At 37.9% G+C, this 24894-nt stretch overlaps 1 protein-coding gene across 1 annotated transcript; it reads right to left on the reverse strand.

Annotated features, from left to right (window-relative positions):
• Positions 1 to 1113: 1113 nt before the first annotated feature.
• On the reverse strand, positions 1114 to 24470 carry LOC307263471 (uncharacterized protein; the record flags this gene model as incomplete). The annotated part of the gene is made up of 10 exons (XM_080044618.1): positions 24433 to 24470; positions 12245 to 12326; positions 11724 to 11842; positions 5687 to 5768; positions 5454 to 5572; positions 5090 to 5176; positions 4683 to 4769; positions 4133 to 4195; positions 2513 to 3437; positions 1114 to 1145 (listed from the first exon to the last, which is right to left on the reverse strand). Exons 2-10 carry the CDS (start codon positions 12315 to 12317, stop codon positions 1114 to 1116), a joined length of 1587 nt encoding a protein of 528 aa, XP_079900744.1. The 5' UTR covers positions 12318 to 12326; positions 24433 to 24470.
• Between the last annotated feature and the right edge of the window lie 424 nt (positions 24471 to 24894).

Here is a 24894-nt window from a genome sequence, read left to right on the forward strand (position 1 = left end):
TTCAGGAATAAAGGTCGGACTGAATATAAGAATATTTGTTGTTACTTTCTAACACCATAAATGGATTGGTGCACCCAACTAGTTCACTGCGATACCACATTGACTGTTTATTTCTGTGCCAATCGTCATGCCATAGTATTCAATGTGTTGATGTTGTTTATTGGCATTGCAATGCTCTCTTTTAAATATTTTATTATTAAAATGTCCTGTTTTTGTATGACCAGAATAAATTATTTGAATTATCTGGACTCCTGATTCATGATCAAATGGAACAGTTTTTGCAGTTTAACTGGCTTTACTCATGATGCAGTGCTGTCGGAATTAATAAGTAAGGCAACATTCTTCTAGTAACATTTTAATCCTGATTCACCCGGATCATGGAGTCATCCTAAATCATTTCATACAAAAGTATTTTTGCTTTTAATTTACAACTGTTCAAATGTTCATCAAGTCTTTCAGAACAATATGTCAGGGAGTTTTCCAAGTGGATACAATCAAGATGAATTACATGGATGAGAAGCCACATAAATTAAGATTGTGTTTCACCAAAGTTACAGAACTATCGTATAGCAATATATACTGTACAACATATAATGTACTGTATGTCTTTCAATTGTATTCCCCATATGGACATCAAAGTGAGGACCAAAATAAATAATTTTAACACTATATACATAGTCAATTACCAGAAAATACATCTTAGCATGTTAAATGTCATACACAAATGACCAAATAGCACATACAAAAATACACATCATTGGAAGAATGATGTTAATACAATGTACTGTAATAATAAAGAAAATATATATACAGTATATAAATAAAAACTGTGTGGTCATTCATTGGCACATTACATCTTGTAGTTCCTATGTAGTTTGTTAGATTCTGTTGCGATCATAAGGCTAAGTAGCGCACAGATTGATATGGTGGACATGCATGTTCTATCCACTAAATGTTATTTTGTGGTCACAAGGCTTTGAATGTACGTATCTTAATGTTTTGTTAATATTTACAGTCAGTTATAGATTTATTAATGTCATGCCATTGTGATACTCACAAATAAAATAACATCACACATCCAAGCCATTGCTCAGGGGCTAGTAGTCCATAGTTTTAGACCTTCCTGATGTGTTGTAGCAACTCCCCTGCTTGCACCAGGAAAAAAGATTTCAAAATGTGATAAAAGAGGCATTATACAACTAAAGTTTCCTGTTTTCCACGCCCCCCCCCCCCCCCCCCCAAAAAAAAAAAGAATTGGCTGGGAGTTTAGCATTGATGTGCCTTGTATGTGTGGCAGTTTAATATCTCTCATATGTGTTTGGCAGAGGCACAAACCAACCATCCACATGTATACATTTACACCTGATATCCTCCAAGAAGAAAGCTTTAAGTTCATCTGTCTTTTTCACTTTGACAAAGACAGTCTTTGATGGATGGGAAAATGTACCAGCGTTGACATACATCTGGACCACAATGATGGGAATAGCCTGGCACAAACAGTTGGACGCACAAACACAATTATCTTTAAAAAGGAAAATCTGCTGTATTTCTCCATAGCAGCCATTGTGGAGTCCAATACAACTGTTTTGGTCAGACTCTTTCAAGCTTGTAGAGTGATAAACAGTGTTTCTGTAAGTGAAGCTGTCACAGGCTTCAAGTGATTTGGTAGGAACTGGTCGATTCAAGAGCTCCTCAACTGCTAGTTTTGTGGATCCTGTGAGATCCGGATGGTGCGAGTTTCCGAGGGGTTTGTCGGAGCCACTGCCATCATTGGCTGGTGTGAGCTTGGCTAATAACTCACCAAAATCGGATTGCCGGTTAAAAACTGAAGAAGTAAGGTCTCTGGGTATGTGATGCCAAATGAGAAATCTCTTGTATATGTGTCGAGGGTCAAATTTCATACCACTAACCAGATCCCTTAAATGGCCATTGTTTCTCTCAAAACTAAATGTTGATGTTGCCCAGAGAGGCCCCCAGTTCACTACACTTTCAGTTAGGTGGATTAACTGATGGCAGTTGAAAGACACATTTTCTTGACCATAAAGTACTTCCATGTCTTTGACAAAGTGTATCAAGTACTCATGGGCTAGGGTGAGGTCATGTGGGGATATTGTTTCTTGAAGCAGAATGTGAATACTAGCTACCAGATAAAAATAATGTTCCAGGTATTCAGGAGGTAGGATACCAGGCAGGACACTAATAGCATAAAATAAAAGGAACGCTCGCCACTCTGATGGGTACCAAACGTCCCAACACTTCAGTGATCGGGGAGTTTTGTTTTTTTCTAATGGTGAATTTAGACGGCGAAGACGGTAGTCCATTTGCTCAATCTGTTCACCTACATACCACTGTTTCATTAAGTTGACTGGGTCCAACCACAGAGACATAAGTTGTTTAGAAACACCACGTAGGACTGAGTGCAAGTAGTCAGGTACAAATCCGAAAACAATGTCAAACAAGGGAAGTTTGGATAGTAAAGAAGATCCTTTTACTCCATTCTTTGGGGTGTTACTTTCAGCCTCTTCTGCATCATTCATGAACATTTCATTTGACCTCGGTTCTTGTTTGATTTTATCATATGGGTAGGACCTTGTGTGTCCCTTGCATTTTTTGATACTCTCGCCAGGGTGTAAGCACCAGTCACAACCATATTCACCATTGAATTGTTTGCAGTTCCTTAGGAGTGGTCTAGCCACCGCATCAGAGGAACAAACCAAGCAGAAGACTTTCGAGGAGTGATCTTTACCATTGCTGTCCCTCCACTGAATGGGGTTGTTGGCTAAATTTAGACATTCATCTGTGAAAGGTTTTAGAAATGTTTTCATGTTTGGGTTTGTTTGGCCAAACCAAAGTCCTGCAACTATGACATTTTCCTTTCTTTGCATGTAAGGAAGTTCATTGATAGTAAACTGAAGGGGCCAAATAGAGTAGGTGGGTGATTCATAAATTGGTACACCATCACTATTCCATGTCAGTGTAATGTCATCTGCAGCCAATCCTCCTTGTTCAAGCAGAGTCTGGTACATCTTCCCATCCATCACATCTTTAATGTCATGTCCATGTTTGACTGTTTTAGATAACAACTTAGTGCCATGGTTCTGAAGGATGTCTTTCAGAAGCACTTTCACCGATGTAAATAAAAAGAAATGTCCACCTTTAGTGCTTCTCTTTTTGTTGAACACTTTGCCACATTGCGGACAAGGAGCATCAGGAGGATTTTCTCCCATGTAGTTTTGACAGTCATGACAGTAAAACACCGTAGAGACAGCGGCAATCTTATCAGAAATACTCTCAGATGCAACAATCAGGACAGGGCTGAGAAAGTTCCATAAAGCCATGAAATCATCCAAAGCTGCAGTTACTCTGTGACGCAGAATGAAGAGTATCACAGCAAGTAGGCCTGTACTTGAGTTACTGTTGGACACTGTCTCATCACTCTGTAAAGACATATCACATATTTTCTACATGCATAACACAATTATTGGAATAAATGTGTGAGTTAACAAAAACATAAACCCCATTTGGACTTGATTGATGTAACAGGGGGAGGTTAGGAATTTAATTAATGTCCTAGTTGACTGAAAGCATTGTCCCATTGGGAAATTACAGAATATGCTTTGTAAATAGATGTGCACATTCCATAGGACAAGGCCGGAAGACAAAGCAAAAAGCAGTAACACTTTATATTAAGGGTACATCGATCATCAGGAATTCATGCCTGACTTCATGCATGGAAATGCATGAATTAATTCATGTAGTTATTCACAAACTATAAGTAATACAACATGATTAGTTATATCTCATGCAATATTTAATGTAGGAACAATCAATAATGATGATCATATCTTCTTAATTGGTAGGTCTAAGGTTTAAGTGTCAGGACAAAGAACTGAATCGCCACACCAATACACATGTATTTGTTCATGTTTAACTAAGCATGTATTTTTCATCATCAAATAAACTTTGAAAATGCAAAGCCAACAAAGTAAAATTAAGGCCACAAACATAAAGTATTAAGTAACAACAAAAGCCTCCACAGGGGGCCTGGAAAGTAGAATCATATCATTTCTCCAAGTAATATCTCAGATAAGCAAATGTCACAATACAATATAACAATAACAATATGTCTTACCATCACGCAATCTGTGTCTGATGTTGAAGTTGGTTCAAAGTGCCATGGTAAAATAGTCGGGTCCTGCATAAAAGAACATTGAATTACAACCTGCTGCAGCCTGCAATTTCTTAGGTGTATTACCAAAGCCTCCAGTGCACTAAATGAGGCCAATGCCATAACATCTGCCTGGATGATAATAGTCACACTGAATTTGCCCATGCTGAATATTTCTACATTTGCTGAAGGCTTTTCTTAAACAAGTAACAGGTTATTTAAATGAAAAGGTTGACATCTCTGCCAATTCTGTGTTCCCTACAAGTATACTTCCCTTGTACGGTAAATAGCTGGTTAGACTAGACAGGTGGGAAGCAGCTCGCTTTTCTGTCTGAACATAGCAACATTCTCCTACCAGCACCTTTAGTTTTACCATACTGACAGGAGTATAAATATCTCATCCAACTCTTTGTTAGAAAGCGAATAATAAAATATTTCCCCAAATCTCAAACTCTACCTATTGAAGAACATAATTGAAGTTTTATTCTGATTTTATGTGTGATCATTAACAAACCATTTCGGGGATGTCCTCTTGGTCTGAATTTGTGTCCGTTTCAGTGTCCAGCATTTCAGGAATATCAGCGTGAGTCTGGATCTGGGCCTGCAGTGGGAACACAAGCTTGGATTTAAGATTGACTTCACTAGCACATAATGAAACAATGCATTCATCTAAAAAAAAATGTTTTAAACGCACATGTTACATGAAAAAAAGCAAGATTGGTCTGTCTCTCATTGTGAATACACTGTGATGAGTCACAAGTCATTGTGATCGGCTAAAGATACATGGTTAAGATTATAGAGTATAAATAAATGTGCAGACAAAATAGTTTCGCTTCTCTTATGACCATAGCGCAAGAGTAACAAAGTAACCACACCGTAAGTCTTATTCTGTTGAGTTGTCGTGTGTGATCATTAACAAACCATTTGGGAGCTGTCCTCTTGGTCTGAATATGTGTCCATTCCAGTGTCCAGCATTTCAGGTATATCAGCGTGAGTCTGGTTCTGGGCCTGCAGTGTGGACACAAGCATAAATTTAAGATTGACTTCACTAGCACATGATGAAACAAGAGTGATCTGTTGCCCTAATACCCATTTTTGCTGATGACTCCAATTAAAAGTTTGACATCCCTTTTTTCACTCTTATATACAATCCAAAAATTGTAGTGTATTAATCTGTATTGTATTATGTAACCATTTCCATGTCCATTATCCAGAGGTGTTCTGTTGAATACCTTGAATATTCTAGCTGCTTTTATTTATTTTTTTACAAAGACTTGCACATTACCTTTAAGTATTCTCTGAGTCTCTTTCTGAATTTTACTCTTGGTCCAGTTTTTGGAATCAAGTCATTGAAGTTGCCCAACTCCTCAAGGCTTAAGAACGTTTCCTTGTCAATGGCTTGATCTGAAAATAAATGAAACTCACTATGATTTTTCAAAAACAATCAGAAGAATATCAGGGATATGTTGCTATTGTGCTGCAGCTTCTTTTCATCGCAAAGCCGAATTGTAACTTTACCTTCAAATATCTGAATCAACTCACTCAGACCCCATTCAGTTAGTTTATCCTGGACAAAATAACATGTCTCCATGGAATTCCACTGCAAATATGAAAAAAGGGCAACATTTATTTTGTTGCTTGCAACAATTCTAGCTTATTGTACATATGTATTACTCTCGACGTATACAACATCTACATAGAATACACAACTGCAGAAATATAATATAGAATAAGTACAGGTTATTATACAGGATATGGTAAATCTAAAACTATTACTTTGTTAGTGTAACCCAGGTTATTTTCTGTAGTTCCAAAGTCACAGGAATTCCCTAAAAGCATCATTTTCAGAAAATAATCACTAGATACTGTAGTTTACAATGCCCCCTAAACGCATCACAGGCGCATGATAGGCCGACAGCCGATGACGCAGACAGAGAAACTGCGAGACACATGCAACTACAAGTAATTAAAAAAAAAAAAAAAAAAAAAAAAGCAACTACAAGTAATTAGACGAAGATAACGATATTGATAAACTACCTAATGTGAGAAACTGCAATTTAGACAATAGAGATAAGGAAAACTACTAGTGGTCGGTTCGGGAGAAATTGAGTGGAAGCTCCGGATGGGTGCTTTTCAAAGTGTATATTGACGATTATCCTGGTGAGTTAACAGTTCTAGGTTAGCTAATAAGCATTGAGTTAGCCGCTTAGCATTACCTTGTTTATGCTTAAAATGAGTAATTGTTTGTTTAATTGCCTGAGATATGTGTGTGAAACTTAAAAACCAGTCAGGATATAATGTGTATGTGACGTGAATTGGATACGGCCGATGGTGTTAACTGTTCAGACATTTAGCATCGAAAATGAATGTGTATTGCTGCTTTTAAGGTAGGCTATTTTCCACGTGCTGCTCCGTTTTGTGCCTTGTTAATGGCCGTGGCAGTGTGTTAGCTACATGCAATATGTGCAGTGTGTTAGAACATGGTTAAGCTAATTTACATGTGTGGAGAAATAAGCTAAAGGGTTGATATTTGCATTCAATGAGGTTCATGTTTAAAAATAGAAGTTAAAGGATAAATTTAATTAATATGCTGTTGCAGCTATTGCAAAGTTTATTCTGTGTACTTTTAAAAAGATTATTAGATAAGTGTAATGCAATGGACAGTGAAAAGAAAAGCATTCAGGCTGTTTAATAACTGCGCTGCACACTTTTGTGCAGGCTGGTTTTTTTCGAGGGACAAACTGTTTCAACTGGACTGATTCTACTGCTTCCACCACCATCGCTGTTATTGGATCCATCATCTCTCATCGGACATCTGAAGTTGCATGGACATTGTGCTCAAATCCACGCGGTGGTAGGAACAAAATGAACGAACAGAATTGAGGATTATTTTGTTTTGACACTTTTTTTCTTTATTCTGAGTACTCAGGTTTTGTTTTTCTTTTGGTTCTTGGGTCCAAGACTAAACTACGGAAGAGGATTAGGGCCACACATGAAAAAAAAAAGGTTGAAAAAAAAAAGTTCTGACCTTATTCTGCCATCTATGGGCGAACAACTTTTTTTTTCCATTAAATTCTGACTTTTTTTTTTATTCATGGAATTCTGACTTTTTTTTTGTTCATGAAATTCTGACTTTTTTTTGTTTGTTCATGAAAAAAAAAATCTGAATTCTGACATTTTTTTTTGTTCATGAAAAAAAAAAGTCAGAATTCTGACTTTAAAGTCAGAACTACGGGTACTTGTAAGGACCAACCTCCGTGGGAGAGACACTTTGCTTTATGCAGTAGGAGGAAACCACATGCAGAGTAGCCGTCCATGAGAGTAGCCAGTAGCCCTAGCCTACTTGTGCTAAAATGGCTTCCATTAGCGACTTCTTGCGGGTTCGAGGGGTTCCAGAAGAAGCCATTTCGTTTATGGAAGACCAAAAGGTGAGTGAAACTATATGTGTTGCACACTGTCACCTCATGCACCATGCACCCTGTACCAAAACAACACATATTACAGTTTCACTGTGATTCTAGTCCCATGCGGGATATATTTTATTTATTTTAAGTACTTAGTGCTGCTAAGGTACAGTTTTATTTCACTTTGTTTCATTATTCTGGGTCGATATTTCTATTTTTTCTACATTGCTGAGAGAACAAGTGCAACTTAGTTTTCGAAGATATCTTTATAAATACAAAACTTTTATTCTCTCAAGTCGTGGTCACGTGTTGTTGTGTGGGTTGGAGGTCTCATTAATCTTAGTGTATTAAGCTACAATCAATCCCCTTACCAATCAAATGGGAACTTAGAATCTTTAGTAACCTGATATAAACTTAGACATAGACATTTAGAATAGATACCCCACCTCTAGGGGTCATCAGAAGGTTACATTAGTTTTTATTTGACATAGACATCACATCACATTTGACAAACCAGATGCATAGTCTAATTGTATTCGCATACATGCTATTTCTCAACACCTGTAAGCAATTGCTGTTAATTTACGGCCACATTTTTAATTTAATTTACTGTATTCATGTATTACGGTTCTTTACTGTACTTAGCAATGCATTGTGGGAAGGTCAATTTGAAAAGACAGCTCAGAAGCCCTTTACAGTATGATACAGTTTTAAATTACAGTACAGTACAGTATTTTTTGGAAAGTGGGCGGGCAACGGCCTTTTTCAGGAACATTAGGTTGAAATGAGCCATTCCAGATAGGACAAACTTCGAAGGACATGTGCTACGCATCAACAAAAAGTCCAGCATTAGGTCTACTCTGCATTGATCGAGTGGAGCATCTACACATTTTAAGGTAATATGTTCCTGATCAATTATTTACTCTTAAAAGGTGGCTTAAGATATTGTTTGAAATTAAACTAATGCTCAGCAGCCTGTCTATCAAGTGAGTATGTGATTTTAGAATATTGTTTACCAGTGAGGATGAGTTAACTAGCTCAAACATTTATACTTAAGCGCATGTTAGAGTCCATGTGTGTTCAAACCTAAGAGTGTTGAGCATTAGTGAGTCTTTTCTTTAGAGTAGTAGCCTACTGGTTGTTTTTAGCTAGTGGATAGCCTTTAGCTCCTTGTTAAGAGCTGACGCAGTGGAGCTGATTATCATATCATGCCACCTATACATTTGAATTGAAGCCTAATGTATCAACTGTTTCAAGTGCATTGTCAATTTTGAACCCATAAAATAGTTAAATTTTTACAGTCAGTGTCTAATCTTTGACTATTCTGATTTCAGCTGCTTCAATGGTATAGCCTTAATCTGGAGAGAGGCACAAAGGCCATACGGGGAACAGTTCCCTCCAAGAAGACACGGTGTGGGGGTCCAGCAGAAGCCAGCTACAGTCAATACACATGTATCAGGTCAGTGCGTTCTCTCTCATCTCTCTCTCTCACTACTCCACTTTTGATGGAGTGATGAAGCAACATTTAGGGGCACTTTACACGGTGAAAACGTGACAGTTTTCCCGTTTTTGGTTAAAACAAAAACCCTCGTTCAGACACAATTTATCTGACATCTTCACTCATACACATGTTTTCAGAGGAAACGGGACGAAATCGCTGTAGTAGCAGTGTAGTAGGCATGCCAAGCCAATAGTCAGCGGTGACACTTAGCTTAGTAGATAGCTCTTCCGGTACAATTTGATGCATAAAACCTTAGTGTAACCAAAAATTAATGACATTAACGTTCATAAAGCGGTTGGTGTAAGCTTGGGGTTACAAGTATTGTAAATGACAAGCTTTCTGTCCTCTTATTTCACCGCATTGAACTCGTGAAAACATTAGACATTGATGATAGTGAAGAGGCTTTGTGAGCGGCTACTTTCCTGTTAGGCGTACTTAAAAATAAAAGTCGACTCAAGTTTGTCCAGTGAAATGCTATTAATGTTTAGCCAGTGAAATGCTTTTACTGTGAAGCCGTAGCCTTAATGCTCCTTTTGTTGAACAGTAACTTAACCGCTGCGCACTGAACTATGGATAGTGTTTTTTAATGTAGAGAGAGCCGTGTCCCGGGCATATAGAAGCTACACACGTTTATTTTGCTAGAAAAACCGGCAGAGCACAAATCTTTCCCCAGAATAAGTAGCGGGTGGTCTCAATAACTTACTAATCGCTTAGACTAAATTGGCGAGTGTTATATTTGAGCCTTGCACGACACTCTCCGCTGATCACAGTGATGGTGCCGCGGAGACACCTTTCATGTTACGTTGTCTTCTAACTTTATAACTCGCGTGTGGGTATTTTGACAGCAAATGTTAGACTACGCATACGTGAAGTGGAGCCGTGACGTCAGCGTTACCAGGGAAAATGGTTTCGGTGTTTACAAGAAACCAAAACCGTTGTGTTTTCCAAAAAATCCTCCCTGGGAGTAGATCTCAAAAACTTGATATAGTGCAACCGCGAAAATATTTTCGCGTATGCACCGTTTCGTGTTGTCGTGTAAAGTGCCCCTTAGTCACAACAGACTTCATCAGCTTTTTCAGCATGGACTCAGAGTTGTTTCTGTACATTCCCAATTCTAGATATATTTTGACAATTTTTTTGTTGCTGTTTTACAGTCTCAACACTGGATCAAATCAAGATGGAGGAGCAATGACAGCAAGGTGATGGTCATCTCTACCCGACCCAGAAGACTCCTCTCAGATACCAGCAGTCTACAAACACCCAGACTCTTTCTGAAGCTAAGAATGCTCCTATCTCACGAGACTCTTTAAGAGGTAAAAGACAAGCCTACCTCAAAGGACTATTTTAAGAGGTAAACCACAAGGCTTCCATGAGTTTCCCAAATTATCATATATATGTTTAACAGAGAATGCATTGCATTAGATAAATCAAAATGGTATAGCTGTATTTGTTAATACTGCCCTTAATAAAAGTCTGTTTGATTCACAATATTTTAAGCTGTTTACTTCTTATTTTGCATCACTTCAATATTAATGTATGTATGTACATATGCCTTTAGGCCACAGAACAAAACATATGTAATGTTAGAAGTTTGATATTTTAATTTGCTACATTGAGTTATTGTATTAAATTATATCTGTCTAAAGTAAACATTTATTAGTTATCTACTTGCAACCATCTAATTAGAATGTTAATTTATTTTCAAACAATCACAGAGAAATACTGCATTTCACTTTTACTTTCAAAAACTGTAAAATATTCAACAGTAAGAATACTGTATAATTAATAACAGTAACTTGCTGACGTCTCTGCTGCCAGTATCGTACTGTGAATTCCAAAAATACAGATACATACTGTTTTTTCGATTACAGTAAAAAGCTGTCAAATAATTTAACAGTAAGGGTACTATAGAATTACAGTAACTTGCTGGCGTCTCTGCTGCCAGCATTTTACTGTTATTTTACAGATAAATTATTTACAGTGTGTCCACAAGCAGCTTTTAAAAGAAAATAATTAAAGAAAGGGACAAAAGAGGTAGAACTAATGAAGAGGAAATGATAAAATATGCAATATTACAGTGATGAAAGAGCAGCAATATATTCAGGGTCAAATGAGCAAAGGCAGCATGATCAGCTAATAAACTAGTCGTAATTGATTTATGTGAGCACTGTTGTGATTTTAGCCGTTGTTTAAAAGTCCTCTGTTAAAAGCATTAATGTTAATCAAACACTTACCCAGCAGTCTATTCTTGCACACTGGAGGTTATTTTACTCTGATCAACTTTGCGAAGCATTTTTACTACATAGCAAGTAACTAAACTGTTTTATCTCAACACTCTTCCATGTTTCTATTTACCTTAAAGTTGTCTGAAACATGGATGTGTTAAACCGAATGCATGCATGCATGCATGCTGTGGATGCTTAACTAGGCTTTAGGCAGCTGCAAATCGGCAGAGCTGATATAAGGATCCTAATTGTTTTTGACATCTCCTGGCTGAAAAGAAAGCAAATTCTTGCATTGATTCTGTCATGTTTGTGCTACATCTAGATACATAAGATCTAGATACAAGCTCAATGTCCCGTTACCCTTGAACATTTGCATTCACTGCTTACCAATTAGTGTACACATTAGTGTGAGCAGGACATATTACCTGTAAGTATTCTTTGAGTCTCTTTTGGAATTTTACTCGTGGTCCAATTTTAGGAATCAAGACACTGATGCGGTCCAAACTGCCAAGACTTAGAAAAGTTTCCTTATCAATGTGTTCATCTAAAATCACAAAAAAACACATGAAAGAAGAAACAACATAAACTGGTGGTCCTGATGTCAGCACTTTTAGTCATTCAGTATGTGCAGACATCAGTGGCTTGAGCTTAGGAGAGTGAAGTAACAGCCCCATCATATATACATAGCTTTGCTTCTCTTATGACCATAGCACAAGAGTAACAAAGTAAGCACCATTCATTCACATATATTGATTGCTTGAATAAACTGGTTTTACAACTTAGATCAATTATACACTCTGAACAAAGAGATTGAATAGTATTTGTATAGAGTTTACACTTGCATAACAGTTAACCAATGAAGCAAAACATTTCTCATTATTGTGCTGCAATTTCAGTACCATAAATCTCAGCCTTAACTACTCAAAGCAGAATGCTAATGCAGTACCTTTAAATCTTTGCAGGAACTCAGTGAAGCCCCATTCAGTTAGTTTGTCCCGGATAAAATCGGGGGTCGCCATGTGAATTCACTGCAAAACATTTTTGTCAGCTATTAAAATAGTTAGTCCAAATTACAAGTATAATTCAACAACCACCACTAACTGCTTACCTGAATCTTCTGATTGAATAGTAATAATTGAACTACAGAGATCATGGACCTCCAGTTACTGTGTTGCCTTGCCAGGGTGCAAAGTGCCTGTGTGTGAGTGTGTGTGCTAGTCTTCCTATTTTCTCGGCTCCTCCCTTTTTTTTCTCTCTACAGGTGAATATACTCTGGATACTTTGTATGGGCAGAGATATGTGTCAGTAGAACTTGAATTCGAATTGATCGACTTGAATATGAATTGATCAACCTGCATTTGAATTATTGATACTTGAATTCGAATTTATTTCATTTTCATTTTTCATTTAACTTTTATTTATCCTCGAGAGACCAATTGAGGGGTGACCCTCATTTTCAATGACGTCGAATTCAAACAAATTCAAAGGAAAAACAACAATACATAAACAATATTCAACGCAAATATATCAAATACATAACAACAGGTGAAGAGAAAAACAATTGAAACATTTACACAGTGGTGAAGATTAAGTGGTAGCAATTAAAATTAAATGGGTGAAAGTACAATATAGCCTAATTAAAACAGTTACAGGTAGAGTTTGGCAGATTTAAAATAGTTTGTTTAAATTGGTTAAAGGATATGAAGTTATTTAGTTTAATTTGTTGCTGTAAGTTGTTCCAGGAGTCAGGGGCACTGAAGCTAAAAGCTGTCTTTCCTAGCTCAGACCGGGCTTGTGGGACATAAAGCATAAGCATGTCAGTGGAGCGGGTCTGATAAAGCCCATCTGAGATTTGCAGCAATTCAGTTAAATAACGAGGAAGCTTCCCGGTCAAGACTTTGTAAATAAAAACATGCCAATGTGCGTCACGTCTCTCTTTAAGGGAGGACCACCCAACCTTTTCATATAAAAGACAATGGTGTGTGTCATAAGCATCTCCTGTGATGAACCTTAAAGCAGAGTGAAAAACAGAGTCCAGGGGCCTCATTTATCAACAGTGCGTAGAAAAGGTTCTAAATTCACTCTTACGAATGAAATTTAGTATGTGCTTAAGTACAAAAAAATCGGTATTTATCAAACGTGCGCTGGCCTATCGTACGCACACCAGTAAGTCATCAATCTTGATAAATCCCACATGTTCTTAAGTGTCATGCTCGTTCACGCTCAGCCCATTTGCATTCAGAAACGCCTCCAATTAACCATATATGGTCACAACACATCCCTTTATCAACCATCTGAATGTGTTTTACCCCTCTCCGCCACAATGGTAAAGAGCCGAGGGTAACGAAAAGAAACTTCTCCAACACAGAAATGGAAACCCTTGTAAACGAGGTTGAATCGAAGCAAAACATATTTTGTTGGCGCACTTAGTGCAGGCATTAAAACAAAAGAAAGCTTGCTGCATGGGAAAATGTGATATTTTCGAGCAAGTTGTAAGGCAACGGCATTGTTTGCCGCGATCTGACAACTTTACGTGCAGTCATTCATAAACTCTTTCAATAAAAAAGAGATGAAGATAAGCTCCTAACAACAATAGAGTTAGCCTACTAAGTGAAATGAGTGATTGGCGAGTCTGGCGAGTCACCGCGGCTCGTCCAGCTCACAGCTGAGTGCTGAGACGCACAGAGAGCATCGGAGGGATCCTCCGCTTCAAAACATGTAAACGTGACACATTTAATGAATAATCAATTAGAGCTTACCTAAAAATAAGTGTGCCATATAACTATTTATTGCATTTAGGATGTTAGCTCATTTGGACGCTGTTTTGACCATCTGTTTTCATTGATGTATTGGCGATTTTACATCTACTTCAGTTTCATTACTGAGTCGTGATCAGTGTTCTTAAAGAAACTTAGATTATAAAACAAGAGGTCCAAAACACAGATGATGATTAAACAAACAAATGTATGACTTTATATTACCCTAGAAATGCACGGGTGGATTTGACGCGTGGCGATTATAGATATAAAGAGAACGCTGGCGGTTCTAGTGTTAATGCAGACGTTGAAACTCTTAAATGCTTTGCTTTGTGCTTGTAATATCGCTATTCTACCACTAGATTATGTTCGTAAGCATGGTCAGAGTTGTGCTTACATTTACACACATTCATAAGTCTAAGTACATTTTGGTAAATGCCATACTTTGCGTGGCAATGTTCTTACGCCCTACTTACGCACAGATTTGTGCGTAAGTACGGTTGATAAATGAGGCCCCAGGAGTTTAAGACATGAATGTGATGCATGCCGGTAAACCACATCACCGTAATCAAGGACAGACATGAAAACTGCCTCAATAATCCTTTTCCTACTAAATAAAGGGAAGGTGGTTTTGTTCCTATAAAAATAGCCAATTTTTTGTCGTAGTCGACGAACAAGATTTTTTATATGAAAATTAAAAGTGAGTTTATCATCTAACCAGATGCCAAGATATTTGTACTCTGTGACTCTTTCAATTAAAAATCCATTATTTGTAAAAATATTAAAATCATTCAAATTTGTAGTTCTTGCTCTGGAGAAACACATATATTTGGTTTTGTCTGTATTTAGAACCAGCCTGAGGTCCACTAGACAGTCCTGCAGGGTGTTAAAAGAGCTTTGTAGGTTCTGAATAGATTGGTGCACCGAATCGGAAATGCAATACAGTACTGTGTCGTCAGCGTATAGATGGGCGTGACAGTTTTTTAGCGATGAAACAATGTTATTTATATAAATTGTGAAAAGAACTGGACCTAAAATTGAGCCTTGTGGGACACCATTTGTAACAGTTAAAAACTCAGATTGGTATCTTCCGAGTTTAACTGACTGCTGTCTATCAGAGAGATAATCCCTAAACCAGCTACATGCAGAATGATCAAAGCCAATGTCATGCAGCCTCCGTAAAAGCAAATGGTGGTCAAAGATCAATAAAAAGTGCTGCACAGTGCTTTTTCTTGTCTAATGCTGTAACAATGTTGTCTACAACCAAAGTCACAGCAGAGACAGTACTGTGGCCTGCCCTAAAACCAGATTGGAATGGGCTCAAAATGGAAGCACTAGTTAGAAATGTTTTTAACTGATTATTAATAAGTGATTCTAGAATTTTTGCCAGGCATGGGAGTTTGGAAATTGGCCTGTAGTTATTAAGATTATTTTTGTCACCACCTTTATGTAAAGGAATTACGTGAGCTTTTTTCCAAATTTTAGGAACTATTCCAGAGGAGATGGAAAGATTAAAAATATGGGTTATTTGTTTTGATATTATATGTGTCGAAAGCTTGATTGAAAACGGGTCCAAATTGTCCTCTCCCATGTACTTCTTGGGGTTGATGGCGAGGAGCGCATCTACAACAAAACTTGTGGGAAGAAGATCAAGGCTGAAAATAGGAGTTTGAGAGACAGGCGGTACGTTACTACTGGTTGTAGAAGGTGTACAACCTCCATTTTGAAAGAGTTGACCAGCAGCTACAAAATGTTTATTAAAAGCTAAGCCAATCTCTTTTTGATCATTGAGAGTGTGACCATTTAATTTGATCTGAGTGGGAACTGTGCTAGAATTGTTTTTATTATAGTTCACAGCTTTCCAAAATAGTGCAGGGTTAGAGTAGCAGTCGGAGATTAATTCAAGGTAATATTCGGATTTGGCTTTCCTGACCAGGGCTGTGCACTTATTCCTAAATTGTCTAAAAATAGTCCAATTGGTATTATCTCCAGAGCGTCTAGCTAGAGACTAGGGATGAGCCCGAATCCGAATATGTATTCGGATAAGCACGGATAATGAGTTAGATACGGATACGGATAATTTCCGAATAGTCCCGTTATTATTCGGGGATTTTTTTTTTAATATATTATGCGCCTAATTGACGCAGCGCGTTCCGCCTCAATGACACAACAGGTAGAATGACACTAACAGCTGTTCTGCGGTGGACATGAGAGGACCGGGCGCGTCCCGTGACCCGCGGTCTCTCTCTTTTTATCCACTGATAAACGCAGCGCGTTCGCCCTTTCCCTTGAATAGAGGGTTCTACCTGTCGCATTCGCTGCCGTTTTTATGTGAGTTTCCTCCGCTGCCGTGGCGGAGAAGAGACGAACCGATGGAATATGCTGCACCCCGAGTCACCGTCAGCCCTTCCCCGATGTATTTACATTCACTAGGCCTACTGCTTAAACTCTTTCAAACACCACAACGTTTCCATCAAACTGATGTTTAGGACCTGTACTTTTTCAGCTGTCAATCAATGCGTATACGGCTAGGCCTACTTCAGGACCTATACAATAAAATCGGAAACTGCAAACTTGACACATTAAAATCACATGTGGCTTTGTGGAAAGGCTAAGATATTATTTAGGGTTTATGAGATTGGTACGTTGATACATATATTGTTCCTAAATCTTAGTTTAGTAAAACAAAAGTAAAAAAAGAGGGAGGGGGAGAGATAGAGATAGAGATAAAAAATAATGATGAAATACAGCTGTATTTCCCCCAGTTAAAGGGATACCTTAATTAAGTTAAAAGTAAAACACTGGCCCTCATTTACTAACAGTGAGTAGCCTATGCACAGATTTGGGCTGTTATTTATCAATATTTTCGTTCCCTGAATTTCTTCGTATTCTGAGAACAAAGAAGAGAGAGAGAGAGAGATGAAAAGGTAGAAATATATCTGACTTTTTGACTTATGTCAACATTACATCAATGTGATGCTTTGAAGGGACAACAATTGCATTGACAATGAATATTAGTTTAGAAAATCAATTTAGTTGTGACTTCCTTTAATGTAGGCTAATGTAAAAGAAACTTCCGGTATACGCCACGCCCACTTCTTGTCGTGTATCCGGATACAGATACAGATACAGATAATTTTGTTGGTTGAACAGATACAGATACAGATACAGATAATGACGTCTCCGCACACCCCTACTAGAGACCATGCTTTATTTCTTTCAGAAAATAAATCAGACAGTTCACTTGTAAACCAGGGGTTTGATCTATTTTTTACTCTATGCTTTTTAAGGGGCGCATGTTTGTTTATAATTGAGGTGAAAGTATTGATGAAATAGTCTAAGGCTAACTCAACATCCGAAATTTCCGTAGTGAGTTGAATGTCACTATGACGGAGATCACTTAAAAAGGCTTGCTCATTAAAACCTTTAAAATTACGCTTAATTATGATTTTAGGTTGAGATCTTTTTAAATGAATACTTCTGATACAGGCCACTGGGCAGTGATCACTAATCCCAAACTCAAAAACACCAGCTGAGACTATTTTATTTATTTTATTTGATAGGATTAAATCGATTAAAGTTGATTTTGCTGGGTTTTTTAGATTGGGTCTTGTGGACTCAGTTATTAATTGTGTAAGATTAACGTTGCTACAGATTTCTTTGAAAGGTTCAGAGGCACCAGAAAGCCAATCAACGTTAAAATCACCCATCACAATTACCTCTCTATTTACATAACTGGAGAGCATATGTGCTAGATCGTTTAAGGAGTTAGTTACAGCAGAAGGGGGCCTATACACACCAATTACAACAAAACAATCATTTGACGATAAAGATAATTCTAGCGCGATAAATTCAAAACAATTTGGAACAGAGACAGCATGTAAAAGTGTTACAGAATAACAGGATTTAACATAGACAGCCACTCCCCCACCCCTTGCGTTTCTGTCTATTCTGAATAAATTGTATTCATTAATTGCCACAATAGAGTCATCTGTACTCTTCTTTAACCAGGATTCAGTCAGAATCAAGACATCTGGATCTGCCTGGGACGCTAAAATCTTTACATGGTCTAATTTATCATGCTGCAATAAACTTCTAATATTTAGATGAAGAAAACCCAAGCCCTTTCTTGATTTAAGAATTTGTGGGGAATTTAGTTTAGAGCAAAGGGGGTAATCAGTGATGTCTGTGATGAATGAAGGACAATTTGAGGTGTTGTTATGAGTTAAATTGGGGGATACTTCAGCAGGACCCCTGGGGAGATCTTTTTTTAATGGGGGATGATTTGGTAGGGTCGTGCTGTGGTAAATATCAGTCCGAATTATGCCAAGATGCGATGTGATGAATGTAGTGATTAGTAAGTTCTTTAATACCTTTGGCATTGGGATGGAGGCCGTCAGATTTAAGGAGTGTGTGTCTAGAGAATGAGTCAAAGTTGTTAATATAGCCCAGAGAGTTGCCCGAGCACCAGGACTCCAGTCGTTCATGGAAATCCAGAAGACGGCTGTAGCGCTCAGGGCTTTTGGATGACGTGGGAATGGGGCCGGAAAATATACAGAATTTCCCCAGGCTCTCCAGGGTGAGGGCCAGACTCTGTAGATTGTCAAACAGTTGGTATGATCGTTTATCCATTACATCATTAGTTCCAACATGCAGGATGACTGTGTGGGCAGTAGGGTGGAGGGCAACGAGGGCAGGTGTTAGCTCCATAATGTCAGATGATTTTCCTCCAGAGAGGCAATAGGTGAAAGCACCAGGGAGACAAGGAAATCTGACAATAGAGTCACCGATGATGAGGATCTCAGGTTGGCGATTCAAGCAGCTCCCACAGTAGAGAGACAGCTTCGATGAGAGGGGAGGAGGTGAGGGCAGGGCACAGCCGCGAGAGAGAACCCCACCCGTACAGCGGATGTCAACATCGGGGGCACCACTTCGAGGAGGCACGGAGGGGTGCACACAGGGAAACACACTTCCGGCTGGAGCTGGTAAACGGCGGCGATCTCGACATCCAAACTGGGAAGTGGAACCCCGACGTCCCCGTGCCACCCTGGAGCAGGTCTGGACCGGCGAAGCAGATGGAGAGCCGGCAACACGAGCCGCAGGTTCAGCAGCTCCACATAGCACCTCCAGCGGAGCAAATGGATTGCGCGTCAACACAGGATCCAGCGAGAGCAGAGGAGGAGATGGAGAGGAGAGCAGAGGAGGAGGAAGAGGATGAGAAGATCGTGTAGAAGATCGTCTGCCCCTCCTCACAACAGACGTCCATGCAGCGTCGGGAGACTGAGCAGCAGAAGCAGTAAAAACGCCGCTAACCGGTGCCTGAGAACTTGAAAGAGGAGCTTTTTCAAGCACAGCTAATTTGGAGACTAGGAAGGACTGCCGCTGGAGGAGATCGTGAATGAGACTCTCCACTGACTTGAGCTCGGATCTCAGGAGGAGAAGCTCCGGATCTGTCTGGGTGAGTGCCGATGACATGATGCGGTGAAAAAAGACAGAACACTATAGAGCTAACGCTAGCTAGCGGAGTATTAGCTAGCTTTAGCCGTTTTAGCTAATTTTGGTGGTTTCTTTAAACGACCATAACTCATCACAGGAATGGGGTAGAGACTTACTTTTTTTTTGAAATGTTCAGAAACTTATGCTCTATGAGATGTACATGTCCATGTTGTTACGACCGGAAGTTGAAAAGATCGCGAAAAAGATCGCGAAAATCATCTAACAAGCAGTGGGCTCAGGCTGCCATTTTGAAAAGCAGGGCAGATAGATGATACACTTGAATATGAATTAATCCATTTGAATTTTAATTAATTATACTTGAATCTGAATCAGTTAATATTCGAAATGACACATTCAAATAAAAGTTCTAAATTCAAGTTTTCAAATTCAAGTAGAAAAAATTCAGATTCAAGTAGAGATGTGCACATCCGGTTTCTTTGAGGAAGTGTGCAGATCTCTGATACTAGGCTACAGTGTCCGGCGGTTGACCGTTATTTAATGTTCAGGAAATATAAAGTCATAAATTAGTTTGTTGAATCATCATACTGACACATATCTCTGCCCATAACTTTAACCGGTTTAAGTGCCCCCTCCCTGCACTGAGAGAGATCACATGTTTTAATGAGTCACCCGCTGCTACGGCAGAAAGACAATCACAATATGACAAAGTTATTCATGGTAATAGGTTAGGTTAATATGAAGTTAGAAATGTGTTGGTATAGGTCAATAACTCACAGCCTTGTTGTTTTCTTTCTTTCAGTAATGCCCTTGTGTGTTGTTATTCTTCCTCTTGTCTGTACGCATCATTTATATTTTGCCTGGAGCAGGGCACCATCACACACCCAAAATAACCACACCCATACAAATAGCATGCAAAAACAATGATAACCATTTATAGTAAAGAGGAACTAAACTTTTAGGCGTTCATGGTCAGCCACTTGTAAAACGCAGGATGTTTTACTGTAACACCATCAGTGTGTAGTTCCCTGATACCATCCCACTTATGTTATTACTCTTCTCTTCGGTGTACATTTTTGATGGAAATATTACACTTAACCTACTTGACATTTGTTTGACAGCTATGGCTACTGATTATTATTAAAGTTATGTGAGTACTGCATGCTGAGTGCAGTGTGTCACATGACTTGCATCGATCGCAAACATCTCCCCCTCCCCCCCACCTCCTTATAGATCCAGAATACCCATTGTATGAGGGCTCTCACTGCCGGTATGGTTAGGTAGATTAGGGCCCTAAATCAGTGGAATGTTTCTTGAAGGTTATACAATTGCACATTATAGTGAATGCCATGCTAAACAACCAAAATAAAATAAAAATTGGTAAATATTGATACCTGTTATGCGTTAAACACAGATGAAACAGCATGGGTCAAATTGACTGCAAGGAACACCTATGCGACAAATATGTATACAGGACAACTAAAACATAAAATGATGTACATTTTATATTTACCCAGTTGTCCCAATAAAAATAGGAATATCCATTAAATATGAATGAAAGAAAACGATCATAACCACTTATGTAGGGATTGAATGGGGTCAATGTGCCACATAGTCACACTATTGGATGATTGGATTGTCAATTGCCCCCACAGCAGTTTCTGATTTATATTGTATTGTATTACGGCTTATATCTTTTAACCTTTACGGTTTCTCTCTCTCAGTCTCTCATTTAATGGTTAACATACTGAAAAACATACATACTTTTTCATACTAAAAGCCCTCAGATGGGACAGAAACTTACCTTGCCCCCTGTGCTGTATTTTGAAGTTTAAATTACAGTTTGAGGACCAAGAGATAAAATGATCCAATATTTATAAGTTTTAACAAAAGAAATTATAATATGAATTTAAATTTTCTGTAGCTAAATTTGGAGGAACAATGAAGAGCATTTTTTCATCAGAACAAGTATATTGTACTTTAAAATAAAGGACATTAACTTAACTAAGTATTTTCTACTGTACTTGAGGAATTGGGAATTTTACTAAAGTAAAATATGTGAGTACTCCTTCCACCACTAGTTTACCTAAATTGATAGAAAGCACATGCCCTTGATCCAAACTTGAATTAACTTCTAGACAAAACATTTGACCTACCAGTAAAATAAAGATGAAAAATACACACTAAGAAAAGAGCCCTATTATCATTTTGACCAGGAGGTGGATGGCTTACAATGCTACTTGGCAGTGTTTATTTTCACCACAAAAGCAACTGTGCCTGCTTACACCTGTATGATAATATTGTGGCTTCACACAACAGAACCTGCTCTAATATTGTGTGGGAGTTGTCAAAAAATTAAAACAGGTCTGGTGAGGCTTATTGACTCAGTCATTGTGTGGACAGTTGTCTTTAACGACAGGCCAAATACATTTTTACACAGATTAGACATGGTTCATATGAAGTAAGAATTGGTTTTAGAAAATGCGAGGCCAATAGAAAACTTAGTCTGAAATCAGCATTTCAGTATGAAACAAGTTTTGCAATCATGTGATCATAAATTCCTGGACGACCTATCAGAAAGCTTTAGCTTTATTTTTTAGTAATGATTCCAATTAAAAGTTTGACATCAAGTGGTCCCTTTTTTCGCTCTTATTTACGATCCAAAAATTGTAATGTATTATTCTGTATTGTATAAAATGTAACCGTTTCCATATCCTTTATCCAGAGGTGTTCTGTTGAATACCTTGAATATTCTAGTTGCTTTTGTGTTTTTTTTTACCAAGACTTGCACATTACCTGTAAGTATTCTCTGAGTCTCTTTCTGAATTTTACTCTTGGTCCAGTTTTCGGAATCAAGTCATTGAAGTTGCAACTCCTCAAGGCTTAAGAACGTTTCCTTAGTAAGTAAAGCCTAGTTGTGTTATATTTTCCTTGGCTGTAAACTCATTTATTACTTAGTTCCTGGTGCACAGCATAACCAGCAAATTACTCCTCACACACTTAAAAAAGGCATAGCCATGTAAAAAGGATACACTTTCTCTGTTTCTCATATAAGAGCACACACACTTTCATTTTGCAGTAAGCAACACTTGTCCTTGAAGAAAAAATCATTCTTTGGAAAGCCTAAAGTCTGTCAAATACAAACTGCAGTATGTACTCAAGGTTCAAGGTTTAAAGTATGAACTCATACAAATATTGAACTTGCATAAAAAAAAGTATCTGGCCATTATAATGAAAACAACATTATGCCTGCCTTTCCCCATCATCTCTGTCCACCTCTGATCTACAATTACTTAATTGAAAAAATCCAATCCCCTCCCCATATTAGACTCTTCTCACAACAGACAAGGTGCCGTGTGAATGTCAAAATCTAGGCATTTAAATTGGCTACTGGTCCCTGAATTGTTTTTAAATTAATATGCCGGTCCTTGGAACAAAAAAAGGTCGGGAGCCCTGCTATAATGCTTCATGTATTTCACTATAAATAGGCTACATTAAATCTTAACGGTTAACCGTTAGTACTTGTGGTTAACCGGTTAAAGAAAAAATTCTAAATGGCCATCCCTAACTCACAGCATTTACAGTGTACAATAGTGTCTTTAAATCAGTAACTCATCCAGGCATTGTGTGGTGTCAACACACATTATATCATATTTACTGTAACAATTTAGCCAAAAATTGTGTCATACTTTCAGGGATTCATAATTAATACGGTGGGTGGGAATCAACACAGATAGTAAACTAATGCCAACTGAATTATAGATACACTGTAACTGCTGTCTTTTAATTTTTTTTTCAGTTATACAACTTTTCCACCAAAATTATTGTTGCCAGCTATAACCCTAACACAGAGCAGCTCATATAATTCTGGTGGTTTACATACTGCTTTAGGAACATCCGCAATTTAAAAATGCCTATTTCAGACAAATATTTGTATTTTTTTCTGTTTCTCTTCAAAACTACTATTGACGGCAAACAATTGTAAGAGAAACCAACCCTGGATTATATTAATAAAACTTTTGTATCATTGACCAACAGGGCAAGTAGAAAACACTTCAATATATGCAGCAGATTAAACAATAGAATTAGAATCAGAATTCTTTTTATTTTCAATCAACAGTTTAAACGTTGCTGAAGACTTTTCTGCATTGGTCGTTTACAAAAGTTGAAACTTTGACATTCCTCCATTTTGTACAGCAATTTGGTCAACTGATGTTGTTTTTAAATGTGCTATAGAAATAAATTTGACTTTGTCATTGCACAAAGTGCAATGGAATTGGGGTAGAGGCTCATAATGTATTAAATGTCTCTCAAATGTTCCTGGTTCCAAAAAATATCACTGGTGACTGACTGCAGACTAGAATCTAACAATGCTTGAGTCCAAAGAATATAATGTCCAGAAGTTTGTTGAGTTTGCAAAAAAGGTCTTATGGTTTATTTGGTACAAAAATCAAAGAAAACTGACTAATTCTAATTCTTAAAACAAACAAAAGAGCAGGATGTGGGCTATGCCAATGTAGATAAACGTTGTGCTGTGTAATCAGCCACACCTTGCACTCTGCCCATCTCATATTAAATTCCCACAGGCACTCAAGGTCGCCAAAAACATCCATAGCACACACAAATAATATTAAACAGAATATGGCTCCTACAACAGCTCTAATAGATTAACTGTTAAGTTAACTGTTTAAGCTTCACAGACATTTAGGAACAACCAGTAGCAAACAGATGTGTTCTTTTAAAGTAATTTGAGTATATCTACACTTTGTAAATAATACATCTAATCCAAAGCATATTAATGACTGTATTATAACTTCAAAATAGCCAAGTTCTTTTTTGTATGTATTATTCTACCGTTGATGTTGTGTTTCAGTATCCTAACATATTCAGTTGTGAATTAATTAAATTAAATTGTTCTACTTACATTTTCTTTGAACCTCTCTTCGTTCTACTCTTTCTGCCTGCAAAGCAAGTTGAGCAAGATTAATTAAAATGTGGAAATACATTCAAATACAAGGCACCTGTCATTGGTAAAATGATCGTCCACCACCTCAATTAAAAAGTGTAGTTGTCCAGTCACAAGCACACCTTCAAACCTCAAAGTTATTTTACTGCCAAATGCTCAATTATTGAAGCAGACGCTGGCAATGAAAGTGTTTGTTTTCAGGCACTCTCCAACAACTCTTTCCAAAATGTATTCAAAAAATCAAAGAGAACTAAAGAGCCCCAGACACACTTTAAAATACAACAAAATAGCTTTGGGCGGAGACAGTTTGTTTCAGGCAAGGGCTGGTTTAGGAGGTGACTTACCTGCTCTTGAGAGGTGGTTGTGGCTGGAGAGCATTGAGTGTTCAGACTCTTCTGTTAGTATTATGTCCCTCCCTAT

The sequence above is a fragment of the Ammodytes marinus genome (genome assembly GCF_949987685.1).
Source record: "Ammodytes marinus genome assembly, chromosome: 16".
Lineage (NCBI taxonomy): Eukaryota > Metazoa > Chordata > Actinopteri > Uranoscopiformes > Ammodytidae > Ammodytes > Ammodytes marinus.